The sequence below is a fragment of the Trematomus bernacchii genome, unplaced genomic scaffold, assembly GCF_902827165.1.
Source record: "Trematomus bernacchii unplaced genomic scaffold, fTreBer1.1, whole genome shotgun sequence".
In the NCBI taxonomy this organism is placed as follows: domain Eukaryota; kingdom Metazoa; phylum Chordata; class Actinopteri; order Perciformes; family Nototheniidae; genus Trematomus; species Trematomus bernacchii.
In genome coordinates, this window is record NW_022988043.1 from 11,353,995 (window position 1) to 11,373,850 (window position 19,856).

Consider the following 19,856-nt stretch of genomic DNA (forward strand, 5'->3'; position numbering starts at 1 on the left):
AGCTGCTGAATACGGATGATATCCAGGACAACCAAACCTATTGAATCAACTTAACTGAACACATAGCAGAGGGTCTGTGGCAAACTGCCTACAATGTATCTGAACACTATAGTGGGATACTGATTACAATTACCTCATCAGTCCTTGCAGTGCTTGTGTGAAAAATGTTCATACTGAATTTGAAGACAGTGTAGAGAGCCTTTAATAAGTGTTTGTGGTTGATGTTATGAAAGCCTCAAGTTTGACATTTTACGGGATACGCCTTAGTTCATTAGTGTGATTTAAGATTTGACGTGATGCATTTGAAAGAGTGGAGATACTGTAGCTATGATGTTCAACTCATCTTTATAAGTCACATTGGGCAAAGCATGGAAAGCAACACTGAAACACCATGACAGTGTTACACTGTAACTGTCTAAAGGAAAGGGAGAGGGTAAAGTGTGATCTTACTGTATGGTATAATCTGACCAAAAAACATAAATAAAGTTTGGGTGTACTAGTCTTGAAAGTATGACACAAAATCCAACAAATATAACAGCCTAACTGTGTTCAATAAGTGAACGGCTTAATTACACCCATCAGTGTTATTGGTTAAATTATTGCATGATGGTGAAAGTGGTTAAATAGGTGATTTTAAGAGGCTTAGTCCCAGCTGCTCCAGTAGAGCTGTGTGAGTGTGATAGCATTCCTGCCAAATACAGCATGACTTAGTGAATTGGTCAAAATCGTAGCAACTGAGGCACAAATATCCAGATTTTGTCTCCCTTTCCAGGCTCTCAAAATGCTGCATCCTATATTTCTCATAATGCAAGCGAAATCCAGTGTAATGCCCACATCCTTTAAATTCCACTACCCTGTTCACAATGCAGGCTTTCTGTTTCAAATCTGTTGCCAAGATGATGTCACAGAGGTCATTTTCTCTGACTTCCTCCAGAGCCACAGTAGACATCACACAACCGGCTGAGTCATACCTTCAATGAATACTCAACCTTGATTGGAATCAGTGGGGTTTCCCTTTACAGTATCTTGAGTAACTTACTCACTAAACAAATCAGCATAAGAGGGTATCATACTCTGTCTGAGTATTAAGAAACAACCACCAGCTAAGATTCTTTCCAAAATTGCATTTTGGAATGCAACCACTCATTGAAAATTAAATGTCTTTCAACTCTTTCCCCATCCTGCCCATTTCATTTAAAGGCTTCAACACATATGTTCCAATTAAAGGTCTTACATGATTGTTTTCCAGTGGAGGAACATGGTTTTGGTCATTCTTCCAGCTCGTAAAATACTTTTTATTGTCTGTATATAATTTCTCCATATTCTAAATACATATAAGTCCTTATTCAGCATTGAATGGTCAATAACTCTGCTCCATGTTGGGTTGTACATACAGAACTCATAGTGTTTAGAAGGATCAGAGATGAGACTCAAATGATGAACTGTAAATTGATGATGTTTATTTTTTCATTTGACATGTTAATTTAAATGTTGTTTGTCCTCTCGTGATGTGGCTTTGGACTGACGATTAAATGAGATTTCAATTAAAACTATTGGGCGTGGACTTATTTTGAATACTGGTTTTTTTCTGTTAATCTTGAGCAGTGAATGACTTAACTTTAAACCAGAGGACTTTCATTCGGTCTCCTTCCTGAACACAGCTGGATTTCTAGCCACAGGACGTGACCAAAGTGCCTTTCCCCAGACAGACTGTATTGCAGAGTTCACTTCACACCCTTTGACAATACTTGGGTCAAAGTTTGATCCGGCAGGTGAGAGGCAAAGCTCAGTCCTTATTTAGGAAGCGTGTCCGGCGCGTCACGGCTGGTCTGCGCAGCCACAACTCTGACAAGTGCAGCGGCTTCATTTAACCACCATACACATGGAATAAAGTCGACGATGGAGTTCATCTGGGGGAATTTCTTCTTCACTTTAGTAATCATTAGTAAGTATTGAACTTATTTGTGGACGTTGGTGGTGTTATTTGCTTTATTCTCTCACCTAAAGAGTAAATGAGCAACAATTCTTTCCACGAATAGCGAGCGTTTCAAATCGTTTTCATAAATTGAAGTCGTCAATGTTTAATAGTTGTTGGTCATAACTTTTAGTTTGATTGTTCATTTATTTGTTTCTTCTCATAAAACACATCTGAAGAACAGCAGGGAGTAGTTTCAGTGTGCAGTCCATTTGAGTGAATTATTCTGCCTGGAGGTGCTTTTGTTTTGAAATCATGCCACCCTGCTGCGTTTCTTCCTCTGCTACCAAATAAACTACACGATCCACAGTTAACCCACATGGATTAAATACAACCAGATTGCTGGTTATACTGTGCATCACGTGGCTTTTTGTGTAGAAACGAGGTCACAGTGTTGTTATATCTGCTCTGTAGTCTGTCGAACCTTTCAGACAGCAGCCACACATACTTTATTGTACTCTCCTATATCCACATTTTCCCTGTTTCTGAAATGAATTGAAATGTAGATATGTTCTGGGGTTTGCAGGACGCCGAAAGGAGGCACTTTGTTCTGCAGGTAAACAGGCGTGGTTGTGCAGTGAAGGTCTCTTGAGTCCAGAGCCCATGCACATTCCTCTGCCTGCTGACAGAGGGGCAGGCTGCAGGCAGATAGCTGAGCTCTGCCTGTATGGGCTTGTGGGTCTGATTCTGCAGGAAGACTCACTCGTACACAGGCAGTTTCCATGTCCCGGGGGGTTTAGAGGGCTGTGATTAAAGGTGGATTGTGTCGCAACACAGTGTTCCGGGACTTGCAATATCCATTAACGCAGTTATCCACACTTCATGTATAGTATGACCTTCATGTATTTAAACTTTTTTTAGTCGGTTGCCTTGCCTTCATGAGTCAAGCTGATGTGTTTTTTCAAACGTACATGATTCAACTAAAAACCACCCAAAGGAGGAAGTCAGATGCCCTCCCTCCCATAAACAACCTCATAACAATTTTGTTATCAAACATTATGCATGCATACAAAAATAAAATAATGATGGTATACTTGATAGGTATACAAGCAACAACTGCCTTGACAAGGTCCTTATTATCAGTAAAGACACCTTGCATGATGTTGATGTCATGCATCTTTCTCCCCCTCCAGCTGACAGAATATGGCGCTCACAGTCCTTCAACGTCGGCACTGCAGGTGCCAAGATTTTCAGTGGGCCAGCTGCGGAGGAGTTTGGCTACACGGTTCAACAAGCAACAAACTATGAAGGCAAATGGTATGGATCTGTGTTTTATCTTCGAGGTCCTACACTGCATCGCTTTTGTCCATGCTTACATCACACACTGTGACCTGTCTATGTGCTGTAGCTTTGGTGTGTGGTGTCCGGTTAATCATTCATTTGAAGTTATATCTTTGCAAAATCTTTGAAATAGCTATAAAGGTAAGGAAGATAATGATTTAAAGCAGAGAGGAGTTTTACTGTAGAGCAAACAAGGTGCTGATACTCACTCAGTGGGCCACTTTTGGAGATACACCTTGTCAGAACAAGCCTTTACACCAAACATGGCTGAATTCCCAGGTTCAACATGCTCCAAAGATTCTCAGGAGAAGTATCCATTTGGCGATGAAGGCCTGTTGCTGTAAAGTGTTGCATCTGATTATCAGCTGTCTTGGTGATCTGCATGTACACAACTGTCCACACTCTTGCATTACCATTCATTGTGTATACATACTGTTACCTAATCATTGGTTTGTTAGAACAGATGATTCAAATGAAATCTCAGTTGATTGTCTGCTCAACTGCATCTTGTTTTTAAATGAAGGGAATGTGCAAGGCTTTAGAGGTTGTGTTTTTGCAGCTCCTCTGCTTAACCCTGATAACCACAATTGGTTTTTAGACATGCTAGAGGAAATGACTTCTGTTGGTTGGCTGCTCATCATACTACCCTTGTCCAGACTGAAGCAGCTACTCGATGGATAATTGTACAGTTGTGTATTCCTAGATGAATGGGCGTAACAATCACCTGCCTAGTGCTAATGTCTCGTGTGAAACCAAAAGTCCTCTTTGATGTTTTTAACTTCAATAATGTAAGAAACATACGTATTTTAAGGCAATCCTTGATGTGTACTTAACCCTTAACCAAGTAGTTATGTTGGGTTTTTGTTGAGTTTCAATTAAAAAAGTTAAAAACGTGTTTAAATCCTGGAGACGATATCTTTCCTTTAACACGTAGTTACAACAAAGTTGAAAATGCAGTTTAGATGCGTGGGAAAGAGGAGGAGACAGGGTTCCAGCGCAATATCAGCATTTACTGTACCAAAAGCACCAATGTGCCAGACTACAGCCTCACAGTGGCGCTAGCATGGCGGCAGACTCTTAGTCATGTTCTTGAACACATTCTTTTGTACTAATAAATACATGTTGAATCTCCTAACACTACCCTGGGCATATCACTGCAAAATTGTAGAAACTGTAGTCTTAAATAATAATATGGTACTACATTTTGTCTGAGCTGCTACAAGGTGCATGTGTCACACAAAGAATCCTGCCATGTCTAAAGCTTCTTACATGTTGCGCCACTCAAATTGTAACATTTAGTTAAACAGTAACTGAGCTCCTCAGTGATGTCTGGAAGTTGTTCACTCTGAGTCACAGTCAGAGTCACTCCATGTCTGGAGGAGTGTCCTGGTTGCATAATCAGGGGGTGTCCAGTATCTGATAGTGGTCTCTGCTCCCTAACATAAAGAACCATTAAAGGCAATAGTGTCACATCCTGTGTGCTGTGCTCTTACTAACACATTAGGAGGATTTGTCCATCTTCCTGTGCCTTGTTTGACGCTTTGGAGAGTTTACTTGAAGTTGGTTATAAATTAAGGGTCAACCTAAGAGCAGTATTGGGACTTACATATTTCTAAAATAAGTGGTTCTGGATTTTGAGAAATATCTTATTTTTATATCTTAGCTTCTTGTATCAGAATCAGCATCTGGATGTTGTGATGTGGGGGTAACATTTTTGTAGTCTTGTAGAATCTTGTTTGCTGTTTCTTCAAACGTTAGAAGATCCACATCACTGACTTGTTGGCACTTTCCCAGAATACAAACACACAAAGTTACTCTCTTAGTGTACGACTGTTTTTGGATGTTTTGTACTGGTTCTCTCTTTAAATTGTCCGGCTGAGGGTCTGACCCCTGTTTGATTTGTAACTAATGAAATCAAATCACTTTTTTTTGCCACAACAATTTAACTTTAAGCTTAAAGATTGAAATTCTGTAACCATTTTACAGAATTAAATCATTTGGAGTCCTATTCAGCTCCTGTATGTGCAGCAGGTCATGCACTGTACACAAAAACATTTACTGTAATTTCATGTTTATGAGTTAGGAAGAGATGGATATTGTTGTTTTCTGCAGGCTCCTGGTTGGTGCCCCATGGAGTGGTTTGACTAACAGGAAGGGGGATGTTTACAAGTGTCCAGTCTCAGGGTCCAGAAACAGCTGTGACAAGCTCAATCTTCAAGGTAAGGTTTGGTGTTTTATTGTTTAACCTCTGACTTCTACACCAAACATTGTCCATGTACTTCAAATGCCGAAACAGAACTGAAGACATGTGCTGTCTTTAAAACATATCCCAAATATCTCCAGACATTAGGCTTCTGATGTTCTGAAAATTAATAAAAAATATAAGAATAATAGCAGTTTACAGCAAAGCAAGTATTCCATTAATACTTTGAGCTAAGGAAAATTGTAAGAATTCAAGTTTTATAAACATAATATTTTATTTACTGATTATTTGCCTTTGCCTCTCTGTCCACAGATTCTGTTAGTATTCCAGATGTTACAAGCGTCAACGACAACATGAGCCTGGGTTTGACTCTTACCCGGATGCCTGCTTCTGATGATTTGATGGTGTGTGTGTGTGTGTGTGGTGTGTGTGTGTGTGTGTGTGTGTGTGTGTGTGTGTGTGTGTGTGTGTGTGTGTGTGTGTGTGTGTGTGTGTGTGTGTGTGTTTTCATACTAAGGATACAAAAAGGAAGTTGTGCTATTTAGAGATTGGCAGGTCATTTTCTATCTTTGTGTTTAGTGATACAGTATATTTTTAGGTGGAAGCAAGTGTGTTGCGGATAGCAGCAGGAAGTAGTCTTACTAAATTAAGACAACAGACATTGCACATAAATCTTTATTTAACACCAACATAGTTTAATATAACATATAATTTGATGTTCAACTCAAACTCATTACGTCTCCTCTCATGTGATGCAGATGTGCGGTCCTCTTTGGGGACAGCAGTGTGGCAATCAGGTCTTCTACCCAGGAATATGTGCAAGAATGAACCCCCTGTTTCAACCTCAACCTGCCTTCTCTCCTGCCATCCAGAGTAAGATCTGTATTTTTTTTAATATGATGGCAGATATGTTGAGCTACTGTATGTATTGTATCTTTGTATCTTTGAGTTGGCTCACAAACAGCAACATGTTTAACAAAAGACATGGCCTGTTTTAAATGTATCAATACTATGTATCTGCTAGGTTCACATTTTTTACAACATAGCTTGGCAATACTCTGCCTTTTATCAGCTTCTCGAATCCTCAATGGACATTTTTTGAACAAACCTTCAAAACTGTTTTTTTTGCTTGCAGCTGTTAAACCACATAATAATGTAATTTTAACAAATGTAGAAAAAATGCAACTAAGAGGTAGCTGCGATATTATGCATGAAATGTAAACATACAGTGATCAGCAGTAAAGTGAAGGGCATGAACTTACAATTATTGACTTCTGCCTAAATGTATCATCATATTTCTCCTCGCACATTACTAGCATGTGGAGGGCCTATGGACATCGTGATTGTGTTGGATGGTTCCAACAGTATTTATCCTTGGGCTCCAATGACCGCGTTCCTCCAGAAATTAATACCTGCACTCGACATCGGGCCCAAAAAAACACAGGTAATGTCATGTTTTACTAGCCACAAGAGGAAATCTATGCAGAGAATAAGGCGGGGGTTCATGCTGTACATTATCACACTGTTGTTTCATTATGCCAGGTCAGTGTCATTCAGTATGGTGTCAATCCGAAGTTTGAACTCAAACTGAACCAGTATAAAACCAAAGATGAGGTGCTAGCTGCAACGTCCAAAATCACACAAATGTACGGCTCTTCCACCAACACCTTTCATGCGATCCAATATGCCAGGTTAGTGTTGCAGTGGAACCACCTTTTATGCATTTCTGTTTTTTTGATTTACTTAATTTATATGGTTGGTATATTTGCTTCAGTTTTTCTTATGATTTGTCTGTTGTTCTTTTTGTCTTGTCTGTTTATTTGTTGTATTATAACCTGATTAGGAACTAATGATTATTTGATTTACTGAAAAGTGTCCACTGTATCTGCTCTCTTCAGTCAGTGGGGTTTCAATAGTAAATACGGAGGGCGACCAGACGCTGCCAAGGTGATGGTAGTGGTCACTGACGGGGAGTCTCACGACTCGGCCTTCAGTGATACAGTCATCTCCGAATGTGAGGCACAAGGTATCACCCGCTTCGGTATTGCTGTAAGTGATGATCTGCAATTTAATACCAATGACATCCAACTACCTCCAATTCTATAGTTTATATTTTAGTTTAAAGTCTATATTATTATAGATGTGAACAATGCCTGCTGACTGCACATCATTGGATGACTTTGCAACAAATATTATGCCTTTTATCTGCATGTCTGATTAATTAGTAGTTATGATGTGCCAGTGTTAGTACCTGAATTTGTGGTGTTCCATTTGTTTCCATAGGTCCTGGGTTATTACATCCGAAACGACATCAACACAGACAACCTTATAAAAGAAATCAAATCCATTGCCAGTGTACCCACAGAGAAGTACTTCTTCAATGTGTCTGAAGAGGCGGCCCTCTCCACCATCGCTGGAGCATTGGGGAGCCGCATCTTCAACATAGAAGGTACATACAGTAATATACTTTATCTATGGTTGTTGTTTCACAGGCTGTATGTGTACTTGACAAATCATGCATCATCCGGGCATGTCACAACATACCTGTCACAGCTGAAGATCAAAAGTGAGATCAAAGGAAATGTCTTTTTTTTGCCTTTTTTTCCAATTTTTTATATGCATCTCGGTTTTAATTGTGTTGTTTGTCCGTACTTCTCATTCTGTCATTTTTCTGTCATTGTCATTTCTGTTTAATTTGGCACTATCATCCACTTTAGAGGATGACCTAAATAGAATTTGGTGGTCGTAAAGTAATAAAACGTTTTTGGCCATAATCTTACGCCCTATTATGACCGTTTTGCACACATTTCTAAAAGGATAAAAAATGAGGCTATGACATTTTGGAAATACATGGGTTTTAAACTGCAATGTGACTTTAGCTGAGGCAGTAACTGTGAGGCGGTAATAGCTGTCAATGCTGGTGTTTAAACAATGCTCTGTTCCAAAAAGGCACTGGAAAAGGGGGCGACAACTTTAAGATGGAAATGTCCCAGGTCGGATTCAGCGCTCACTATTCAAGTCGACAGGTAAAGAACACTGTATTGTACACCTCTAAACCTTTCTAATCAATTGTGACATGGCAAGTTCACACATCCACCACTATGTTGAACAATGTCATGGTTTTGTGGTTGTGGCAGTGTAAAACATGTTAAAGGAAGTCTAGTTTTAAAGTCAATAGGATATATGCTACATGGTAGTACCTGCTACGTACAATCACAGGTTTTTGGCGAAAGCAGTGTATTGATGGACACAAAGATAAATAAAACACATACGTTGTTTCCAGACTATGCTTTATTTTTTGTCTCTTGCCCTATAATTTGTCACACATCACATGCAGTGAGGCTGACACTACAGGGTAGACAACGGAAAACCACTGATGCATTGACAGAATATTTTTAGGTGTGGGTTCTGCTGTCAAAGCAATGAAAATATGTGACAATTACTAAATACAATAAAGTAAACCCTTTGTGTAACACCTATCAAAATAACATTGATAATGTCACCATGATTTGAAGTGACAATACAACTGGTCACAGAATCTGGCTGACCACAAAATACATTGTGAAAAACACATTGCTTTGCTTCACAGCAGCCCTCCTGCAGTACTGCGGGTTTCTCGCTAAAAGGAATGAGGAAGCTGCTTTTTTTCTCTTCAGCATTCTGTCAAGAATAAGCACATAATATTATAAGATGTCCTGATCTCACACTGTTCTGAATGCTATTGGTGGTTTTCACTGGGGTAACTCAGTAGAGTAACTCCCTTTGATATAGTTTAAAAGCTTTGATACTGAAAAAAATATGAATTTAAGCTGCTCAGTCTGTTATCCAGAAAAAATATATATAAATGCTTTGAACTCTAGTAGTATTTGTTTGGTAGCTGCTGACTGATCTTTGACCCGTGCTGTTTCAGGATGTGATGATGCTGGGAGCAGTGGGAGCCTACGCTTGGAGCGGCACTGTTGTCCATCAAAAAGGGTCAAAAGCTGACATTTTCCCTTTCTCAGCCTTTGAGGGAATACTTCAAGACAGAAACCACAGCTCACTACTGGGTAGGCATGAACCTTTTCCTCTGCATTCATCATATTTGATTCTGTAACTTAAAAACTTTGCATGAAGCAACACAGAAACCAGACTGGAGGATGGCTGTTTTCAAATGTGTTTGTTACATTACAGCACGGTGTAAAGCAAAACGATTTCTCAAGCTCAAAATGTCAGCTAGTAAAATGTGCTTTTTTGGGTTCCCAGGTTATTCTGTCACCACACTCAGCGATGTGTCTACAGAATACTTTGTGGCTGGTGCACCTCGCTCCAACCACTCTGGACAAGTTATCGTCTATACCGTCAATGCCCAGAAACTATCTGCTATAATAGATTCTGAAAGAGGGAAACAGGTACTGACATTTGAGGATGTGGTATTCACAATTTCCCCTAATACAAACATTTATACTTGTAGGAAATATTTATAGTCAGTTAACCGCTTGAACTCATCTCCTAGATTGGGTCATACTTTGGGAGTGTCCTGTGCCCCCTGGACGTGGACAGAGACGGGGTGACGGACCTCCTGCTGGTCGGAGCACCCATGTTCATGAGCGACCTGAAGAGAGAGGAAGGCAAGGTCTACATCTTCCAGGTCACCAAGGTACAAATACTCCACATGTCACTCAGTGGGTGTAAAAAGTCAAGAAGATATCTTCAAAGCTTGACTTCAACGATAGAATTGAAAAGACCTGCACCAAGAGGTCTCGCTCCACAGGCCTCATAGTTCCTGTGTTTGTGATCTGAAGGGTATACTGAAAGAGCAGGGATTCCTCAGTGGTCCCCCCCCAACAGAGAACGCTCGTTTTGGAATGGCCATCTCTGCCGTTCCTGATCTGGACCTCGACGGATACAATGATATTGTAGTCGGAGCTCCACTGGAAGACAAAGGAAAAGGTGTCATCTACATCTACAACGGGGAGAAGAAGACATTAAACAAACAGTACTCACAGGTACGGAGGACAATTGATATCTGACTGACAGAGGGACTTGTTTTGGAAGCTTTTTGTTTTAATTGGGGCTAAAAAGAAAGGTCTCCTATGATTAATGACAGTTAATTTATTAAACTTTGAAATAATTAGCAGGTATTGTTGATAATGTGTTTCAGAGAATCTTTGGCTCAAAACTGGATCCTCAGCTGCAGTATTTCGGACGGTCCCTCGATAGCTACAAAGATCTGAATGATGACACAATCCCTGACATCTCCATTGGAGCATATGGCAATGTGGTGCAGCTCTGGTATGTCTGGCAACCTGTAATAACATCTGTCTGTATGAAATAATTTACCACATTGTATTATAATCATCAAAGTCAGTAAATGAGTCCATTGTTTATAAAAATTGCTAATTTTAATGTACTCTTGGTTTTCAGGTCCAGAGGTGTGGCATCTGTCACGGCGGGAGCTTCTTTCAAACCTGATAAAATCAACATTTTCAACAAACCCTGTAACATTAATGGACGCAAGCTTACATGTTTCAACACCAACCTCTGTTTCAGTGCTGCATTCAGGCCTAAGAAACCTGTTGGACCCATTGGTAAATCTGATTACCTCTTGTGCTGCTCGGGAATAAGTAGATTCCTGTAATTTAAAGTAATACTTTTGGAGAATACACTTTGCTTTGTTTGCTTTCTTACCAAGAGTTGATGAGAAGATCACCACACTCATGTCTGTGTTGTAAATATGAAGCTACAGCTACAAGCCACTTAGCTTATTTTAGCTTAGCTTAGCTTAACTTAAAGCGGACCTATTATGCTATATTGGAAAAATATATTGTAGGGCCATACCTATACAAAACATGTCTGTGAAGTTTCTTGCTTAAAATACCAAACAGTTCACCCATTGTAGCCATCCCTCATACTGCTCAAACCCCTCTTTTGCAGCCCTGTTAGAGAAACGCGGATTTTGGGTCCTTAGCTTGAAAAAAAAAAAAAGAGGAGGCGGAGCTAATGCCTGATCAGAATTCTACCGGAGATAAAGTTAAATTCTGCTGTGATAAAACGCCATCCTGTTCTAAACCACATCAAGGATTATTTCTGAAACAGTATGGAGCTCAAATGCTTTTTCTCTTGCGGGTTTATCACAAGGTGAGTTCCTTTTTTTATTTCCCGACGCACCGGGGACACATATTTATGTATAAAAGACATCACAAAGTGCATTTTGCATGATCGGTCCCCTTTAACAAAAATACTAAAAACAGGTAAATCAGACATTCTGGCCCATTGAAGGTAACAAAATCCACAAGCAGAGATGTGGGACGGTATTGATTTTCTTAAGGCAAGAAAGCAAAAAAGCATTTTTGCCAAAATAACGCGATTTCCTGAAAGATTTTCAAATAATTAGGTTTGAGAATAAACACCTTCTACTCTTCTTTTTACAGATATATCCTACACTTTGACTCTGGACGCTGACTTGCAGGCTTCACGGGTGACGTCAAGAGGACTGTTCAGTAAAAACAATGAACGCTACCTCACAGAGAAGGCAAAAATATCATCTGTGCCCCTGTGTCTGGATTACCAGGTCTATGTTCAGGTAATGCCAAAATAAATTGGTTTTGCAGTCATCAAATAGCATCAATGAATGTGAGCACATTGTAGAGATATTACTTCATATCTCCTGACCTGTCCACACGTTGTTTCTCTAACAGGAGGCACCAGACTTTGTCAATTCCCTCAGTCTGAAAGTAGAAATCGAGCAGCAGAATGCAGATGTGAACCCTGTCCTCGATAGGTTTTCTTCAAGTGCATGGGAGTTCTTTGTAAGTGATACAGTGCATGAAATGTCTGAATGTGTGTTCATTTGTTTGCCTTTGGTCTTAAGGGGTTAACAGGAAACAATCAGGACTTTAAATAGAGTGTTATTTTGTACAGTCATTTAAAATTACATGGTGTGAAATGATTACATACTTTTCAAACGTAAGTGATTCACTAAGTCACGCAAGCTCTACGATTTACACAACTGGTGTTTTCCCAAACAAAAGGTTAAAGTTCATTCAATGCAGTACAAATATAATACAGTTTCATTCGTTTTGAAGATGCCTTAAGAGAATAATGAAGCAGCATCCTGGGCTGAATTTGCCGCTCTGTTATTGTTTCAGATCCCCTTCACAAAAGACTGCGGCTCTGATGACGTGTGTGTCAGCGATCTGGTGCTCAGTGTGAAAACAGACACAAAGGCGTCCAGGTAAGAATCATCAATGTTTGTGTGAAGATGTAACATGTCTAACTTGCTCAATGTGGGATTGTATCTTCAGGTTAAAGAATGAGTTTTTAATTTAAGGGTTTTTAGAGTTGTAATAATGATGTGTGTAACAGAACAAGCTCAGGCACGGAGATGTCTTTCTTCACTATGAGTCATTTGTAAAATAAGGGTAAGCGATCACCTCAAGGCTCTTAAGAATAATTATTTCTACCAGCTTCTTACTTTAATGCGACGGCCCTCTCAGTAAATAATGACAACTTTAATATTTCCGTTGAAGTTTAGATTTTTGTTTTAGTTAAAGTCTGTGATTATAATAATAGATTCTTAGGGTTTACATTTGTAAACAGCAGCCCTCTCATGCTGTACTGAAATGACCATCTGTTATTGTACCAACCCTAGAGCCCTGTTTTTTAATTGATCTGGTAGTATACACATTTATGTAACAAAGAAGAAAGACTTGCGTGTCTAAATCTATATTTAATGTTATGCCTTGGTAACGTCTAACAAACATTACACAATTTTCTATTACTCTCTTTTATGAGTCTGTCTCATTTTTAAATAGCTGCGTTAGTTCGAGTTTTCCAGTTTACAGAGCAACTGCATAGCCCATTAAATAACTGGGTCAGACTTGTGAGTTTGGGAAAAACTAACAACTTTTTGGTGATATGTGCTGAGTGATATGCAAAAGAACTAAAGTAAAACATTAAACCTATTCACAAACATTTGATTTGTGATTTTGAAGCTGTCATTTATTTTCATGTTTGTAAACTTGTGCTGTCTCCACTGTATTTATAGATGTCAATGAAAAAAGAAGAGAAAGACCAACACTCTTTGACACAAAATGAATAAATCACCTTAGGCTCACATATTTACACAACTCCCATCTTTTAATCAAGTTTAACTATCCTTACTTATTACTATTCCTATGGTCAAATACAATGCTCATTCTTTGAGTATGGTCCTTGTATCATGTAAATGCAGAGTACAGAAATCTGAGCACTTGTCTTGCAGCTCAGCTCCCGTTATGGTCAGCGCTAATAACCGAGAACTGTCATTTGAAGTGGTTGTGAAGAACAAAAAGGAGAACGCGTATAACACTCAGGTCTTGGCCACTTTCTCTGGGAACCTCTACTACTCCTCTGTCTTCCCTCCTGTGAGTAAAAGATGTCTTATTCACGTGCTTGAATAGACTTTTGTGGCAGATTTGTCAACATGATAATCACCAAATGGCACATGTACTAAGTAAGGCATCATCATCTAATTGTTTTTCCACTTAATCTAGCCTTTCATAATTGTTTTCAGCATTTAATGCATACTTAATTAAGAGAAAATGTGGATGAATTGTTTCTCTACTTTTCTGTATGTGCTGGTGAAGTTTTTGGAATAAAGTTAAGAGATTTTGAGTTGTGTATTGTAAGTTAAACAAAGCCTAACTGCAGTCATGTGCAATTCTGAACTGCACATTTACAGACGGATGGAGTCAAATGCGCTTCAACTCAAACCCAAACTGTCACCTGCCAAGTGGGATACCCAGCATTAAAAAAAGACGAAGAAGTAAGTTACAAGCAAAAAGACTTAAACATATGAAATATCTTCATCTGTTTTGACTATATACAAATGTCTTTCTTTGGCTAATTATGGTAAATAATGCAAAACATCACAATATTTCATTACAGATGAAATTTCAGCTGAATTTTGAATACAATCTTGACATGTTGCAAAACCAAGCCGAGGTGAAATTTGAGGCCAAGAGGTACACTTAATGAATTAGTAATCTAATGAAGAACTCTGACTCGTTACCTGATTTAAAGGTAATAATGTTCTATACCTATTTTTCCTTTACAGTGATGGTCAAGAGGAAAGACCAGCAGACAACAAGGTGGACATTTCACTTCCTGTTCGATATGATGCAGGGATTGGTTTATCAAGGTGATTTGAATTAAAATGGCAATTATTAACATATATTAACAGTTGATGATGGCAGATCTTTAAAGAGAATGTTTATATTTTGTCACAGGCAGTCAAATATCAATTTCTACGTGGCAGACACTGCAGTTCCCGTGGTAACAACGGTGACAAGTCTTTATGATATCGGCCCAGTGTTTAACTTCACAGTAAAGGTGCAATAAACTAATATGCCTCTTGATATATCTTTATCTAATTTTCTCATTTTATATTTTTCAACTATATTAATTAAAACAAATTATATTTAAAGGTTTCAACAAGTAGCTTCCCTGTCAGCCTCATGTATGTGACCATCGCTCTGCCAGTGTCCACTAAAGGTGGAAACCAGCTGCTCTACGTGACCAGCGTGGACACACAAACAGTGAGTACTCATACACCAAATACCAGCAACTTCCTAAATAGTTTGTAAAAAAAAATGTTTAACTTAACAATCTATAGTTTTCCATAGTGTATTGTATCTTAAAGGTCACCTATTATGCAAAATCCACTTTTTCCTGTCTTTTATACATAAACATGTGTCCCCTCTGTGTAAAGAGATTCTGAAAGTTTCAGGAGAAAAGATTCTCTCTCTTTTTGTCCTGATCCATTTATATAAAAACCTGTCTGAAAATCGGATTTTGGCCACTTTATGATGTCATAACGATTTTTTTGGGTTGTGTAACCATTAGCCAATAACCAACCAAGGTAACACCCCCCCACCTTATCACCTGAATCTCCTCCTAGAGCACCATTGTGTTTTTTTTAACCAAATATCTCTCAGAGGGGCGTGGGGAGTGGCTCCTTATTTTCATCTAAAGTAACAGACAGAGAATCAGCACTTTTGAAACAGGGCTGAAACAGAGGGGATTATGGGATGCTACAATGCACGATCTGTTTGGTATTTCAAGCCAAACACTTCAGAGACATGTTTTGTATATATCTGAGACCTATAATAAAGTAATGAAAAACTGCATAATAGGGGACCTTTAAATTAAAACATGACTTGTAAATGCTCTTGAATTGTACTGTATGATTTGGACTGTGTCATGCTTTGGGAGAATAAATGACCTAAGGCCTGTCCTCCTGCAGGGGGGGGCCGTCAGCTGCGACTCCAGCGGCCTGGTCGATCCTCTGAAGATCGGACTGAAGAACCACAAAGTGTCTTTCTCGGAAGAGAACCTCAGAGGCATGGAGAAACTGGTCAGTCTCTTATTTCTTTGAGCATTTGTATCTTTATGTACGTTTCATCTTTCTTAGAGAGACACAGGAGACATCCTCTACTGCAGTGTTTTCATTTGTATCATAGGGGAAAATAGTGATTCTTAAATCTAATTAGGAATGAGAAGTACCTTATGTGAACATGTTTCATGATACAATATTTTGTACATGTATGTGATTTTATCCTATTCTTGTTTAGTTGTTATTGAATGCATGGTTTCTATTTTTTTCACAAAAAGCCTAGATGCAGAAGAAACTTAAGTAATTTGAAATGTTGTGGTTGCACCACAATTTAGTGTTGTGTACTGATTTATATTTGTTGACATTGTTTCTTTTAATCAAAAGGACTGCAAGACTGCAAAATGCGAGTATATAAAGTGCATCCTCAAGGACACCGAAATAAATAGCGACTACTTTGTGAAAGTTAAAACAAGGATCTGGAGTGGCACATTTATTTCGGTAAATATGTTCAAAAATTAATTTCATACTACCGTTGGTTTTTCCTTCTTTTTTTTTTACCATGAATTCTCTAGTGTTATTATTAAATGAATACATTTTCAGTGCTCTTATTTGTATACATTTGTCCTGATAGGCCACCTATCAGGCGATTGAGTTGACCTCCAACTTTGATGTGGAGACCTCCAACCCTGACCTGCTCATCATCGGCCTCAAACAGCTACCAGTAAGATTTTGATTGATGCCTCATAAAAAGAAATAAGAAAAAGGAAAATATATATACTGTTTTGTTTCTTCGTTCGGCATGGTCTGTCGTGTTGTGCTTGCTGTTTTTTGTTAATAATGCCATATCTGAGTGAGACAGACGATGAGTTCTCCTCTCCTGCTGCAGGTGGTGCTGATGGTCAGTAAACCTGGAGAGAAAGGGGATGTTCCAGTGGGAGTGATAGCAGGAAGCGTCATTGGTGGACTGCTGCTGTTGGCTCTGGCCGTCGGACTGCTGTGGAAAGTAAGTGTCTGTGTCTAGTGTCTACCATTTGAAAAGAAACAATTACAATATAGGGAGCAACATCAGTAGAATATTGTAGCTTAGGCTTTTTTGATGATGATCTGTATACATGAGCATTTTACCCCTGTCAAGAACAAGAAGAATCTACCTGATCTGTGTTTCATGTGAATGAGCAGCTTTATTTAAAGATTGAAAATAAAACATGTGTTCATCACTCGTCTCCTGCAACAGATTTCAATATAACTGGATATATTCTTACCAAAAACATACGCTAGAATCTCTTTTTTATTGATTCCGTTATCTTTTTCGTATAAAATAAACTGTGCCTGAACTGAATCTGTTTACTTTCCAGTTTGGGTTTTTCAAAAGAAAGTACAAGCAGCTTCAGATGGAGGATGACGACACGCAGAGCCGCGCAAATGTGGATGAAGTGCTGTAACGTAAGACCTGCAGCGTCTCTCTGCTCACTGGAGCATTGTTCTCATACTGGTACTCGTCACTGGTGCTCATAAAGTGCTAATGGACTGAAGAGCAATCACTGTAAATTGTACATTTGAATTAAGTCGATAAAAGTGGGTGGATAAATGGGATTTGGACCATTTTACAGAGGATCGTTTTTTTTGTCTTTATTTTGTTGAGCTTTGTGGGCTATACATTAATCAGTTGCTGTCATGCACTGACTTGAATTCAATGTAAAAACTGTCTTTTTCCCCCAATATGACAGGATGCAATACTTTTTCTTCTTTAGATGACATTATGGATTTAGAGTTTAACACTGTAAAGGCATTTAAGATAGGCATTGCATTTTTATAACAACATGGTAACATGATAGAAATATTGCATTCTCAATTAGAAAAACCTTATCTTTAATAATGCTCATTTGCATTAATCTTTTTATTACACATGTGGTCTGTAGCTTATACTGCTTTGCGATCCAGCGTCACCTCAGCCACTCAGGGCTTTTATTGCATTTATTGACATTAGTATTTTCTATGTAAACAAGAAATGATACCTTTCGTGGACAGAGTAAAAGCTGTTACTCTGTGTGTATGTCACTGTATATACTGTAAGATAGAATTATGATCTTTCATATTGGGTTTTGTAAATGCAAAGTTTTTACTTGTGTTGTTTTTATCTTTATTGATGATATTTGTAATATTGATGATATTTTGTTGTTTTTTACCATTTGTTGCACATCTTGTCAGGTCTTTTTTTTAGTAGCATATTGTGTTATTGTAATCTGTTAAATGTTTATTGATTATTTAATGGTTAATGGAGTATGACCAGCAAATGTTTTTGTTAAACCATTAAATCCATTATCAAAATTGATGCAAGTACGTGTTTTCTGTTAACCAACAGATTGATAACTTTGGAGCGTAAAAAAAACCACAATGCCATAAATCAATGAAACACACTTTGTTTCTCGCTCAAATACTGTTCACTACCGAGAAATACTTCATGACTCTGAGATGGCGAATGGTACTAATCAAATATGTTCTGTGGTAAAGCCTGCACTTGACCTTGGTTTCTCACTGGGGATTGTGAGAGTTTAGGCTCAGTTAAAGCTGTATTAGCACAATGTTGCCACTAGATGGCAGTATGATATAGATGACGTGTTGGCACTGTTCAGTATTTTCTCTCTGTTCTGTTGATGAACACAATTCAATTAATACATCACATTTATGACCTATTTGGTATTGTGTTTCTCTTTTCTTGCATCTCTTCTCCTCTCCCCTCTCACCGGACCACCTTTAGAGGACTTGGCCCTGAAAGGACCTTACTTGGACCACTTCCCTTTAAGTTTTTCGCTCAATTTCAATTAGTTTCCTCTCAGAGTTTTGACTGTCGTGTGTTCCCACAGTCAGGTTTCTGTCCCTTGTCTGTGTAGGAATGTGTTTCTGAATGTTTCCCCTTTGAGCAAGCCAACTCCGGCACCCAGCAGAGTCTTAAGCATTTCTTCTGGCGAGGTGGAATATGCTATTTGTCTCTAATAACTAGCATCTTTTTTATGAAGACTGGACTTTAGCTTCCCTTGTTGGAGGGAATACATAGAATTTAGATGATTGAATTACTCTGTTTCACAATTACTCTTGCACTACGGGGTTGAGCAATAGCATTGGGAGTCCATGAGTACAGGGAGCTATGTGGAAATAATACTTTGTGCATCTCCTGAGGGTTTCCTGCAAGTTGATTGACAGTTGCAGCCAAACATCTGACCGCCATGCACAATGGGACGATTGCTCACAAATGACTGCAATATTGTAAACCTAAAGTGATGTCAAAGCAAATTATTGAATACCCCTTGGCTTTTTTTTTGCATTTTCTGAGAGATTTTTTCATCTATTTCATTCGATACCTAAAACTTGAAAGATTTTGTCAAGTCTGTCCGAAAGATATTGGAGTAGCTAACAGTATTACAGCCTGAACGTAGACTTTATTTTTTAAATGATGGGTTGGAGTACAACAACAAAGTAAATCCCCATGGCTTGTAGATATTCTGCTGTACTGATTTTAGTTTCAATCAGCACTAACAGTTTGCTGCGTTGGTCTGTTTGAACCACACTTAGCTGAGAGCCTGGGACAGGGAGCACTGTGTCCCTCTGCTGATGCCATTAATGGCTTCAGGAGGACAGCCAGCACTTTAAAGTTGATACAGCAGTGCAGAAATGTACTCGCATGTCAGGAAGTGTTTTGGAAGCTTCCACTCTTCAAAGGCTCTGATCTGGAGAATCACACACACCAGACGCTGAGTGATGTGCCACACATAACTCAACAAACATAAACATTTTCATACTTGTTAAAGGAAGCAATTGTCACAGATACTGACTTCTGGCTTTTGCATCAATTTTGATGTTTTCACAATTTCTAAATAACAAGTAGCATGACAACTACTACCTCATTAATGGTCCATTGATTTGACAGACACTAGTCAGATTTATTTCATTTAAACATGGCTTATTCTAGTTGATAAGGTAAAATAGCTTAATAATAGACCTCATTTAATGTGACATTAAGTGATAAACAATAGTGAAGATGT

The 19,856-nt window shown here is 38.6% G+C and overlaps 1 protein-coding gene across 1 annotated transcript; it reads left to right on the plus strand.

The window, feature by feature from the left end:
• The first annotated feature begins 1,841 nt into the window (after positions 1 to 1,841).
• On the plus strand, positions 1,842 to 18,495 carry itga2.2 (integrin, alpha 2 (CD49B, alpha 2 subunit of VLA-2 receptor), tandem duplicate 2). Its single transcript, XM_034118375.1, has 30 exons — positions 1,842 to 1,945; positions 3,109 to 3,232; positions 5,369 to 5,475; positions 5,772 to 5,863; positions 6,218 to 6,332; positions 6,776 to 6,903; positions 7,002 to 7,150; positions 7,358 to 7,508; positions 7,743 to 7,908; positions 8,409 to 8,485; positions 9,370 to 9,508; positions 9,705 to 9,850; positions 9,955 to 10,098; positions 10,244 to 10,447; positions 10,603 to 10,733; positions 10,866 to 11,029; positions 11,873 to 12,024; positions 12,140 to 12,250; positions 12,590 to 12,675; positions 13,705 to 13,846; positions 14,164 to 14,247; positions 14,370 to 14,446; positions 14,539 to 14,622; positions 14,711 to 14,813; positions 14,909 to 15,019; positions 15,727 to 15,837; positions 16,201 to 16,314; positions 16,448 to 16,537; positions 16,703 to 16,819; positions 17,172 to 18,495. Exons 1-30 carry the CDS (start codon positions 1,900 to 1,902, stop codon positions 17,256 to 17,258), a joined length of 3,552 nt encoding a protein of 1,183 aa, XP_033974266.1. The 5' UTR covers positions 1,842 to 1,899; the 3' UTR covers positions 17,259 to 18,495.
• Positions 18,496 to 19,856: the final 1,361 nt, after the last annotated feature.

What these genes read in the sequence shown, in the direction of transcription:
- itga2.2 (XM_034118375.1), top strand. Translation starts at nt 1,900, where the DNA reads ATGGAGTTCATCTGGGGGAATTTCTTCTTCACTTTAGTAATCATTA. An exon ending in CATTAAAAAAAGACGAAGAA is followed by an intron (nt 14,248 to 14,369) that starts GTAAGTTACAAG and finishes ATTTCATTACAG; the next exon opens with ATGAAATTTCAGCTGAATTT. An exon ending in GTGAAATTTGAGGCCAAGAG is followed by an intron (nt 14,447 to 14,538) that starts GTACACTTAATG and finishes TTTCCTTTACAG; the next exon opens with TGATGGTCAAGAGGAAAGAC.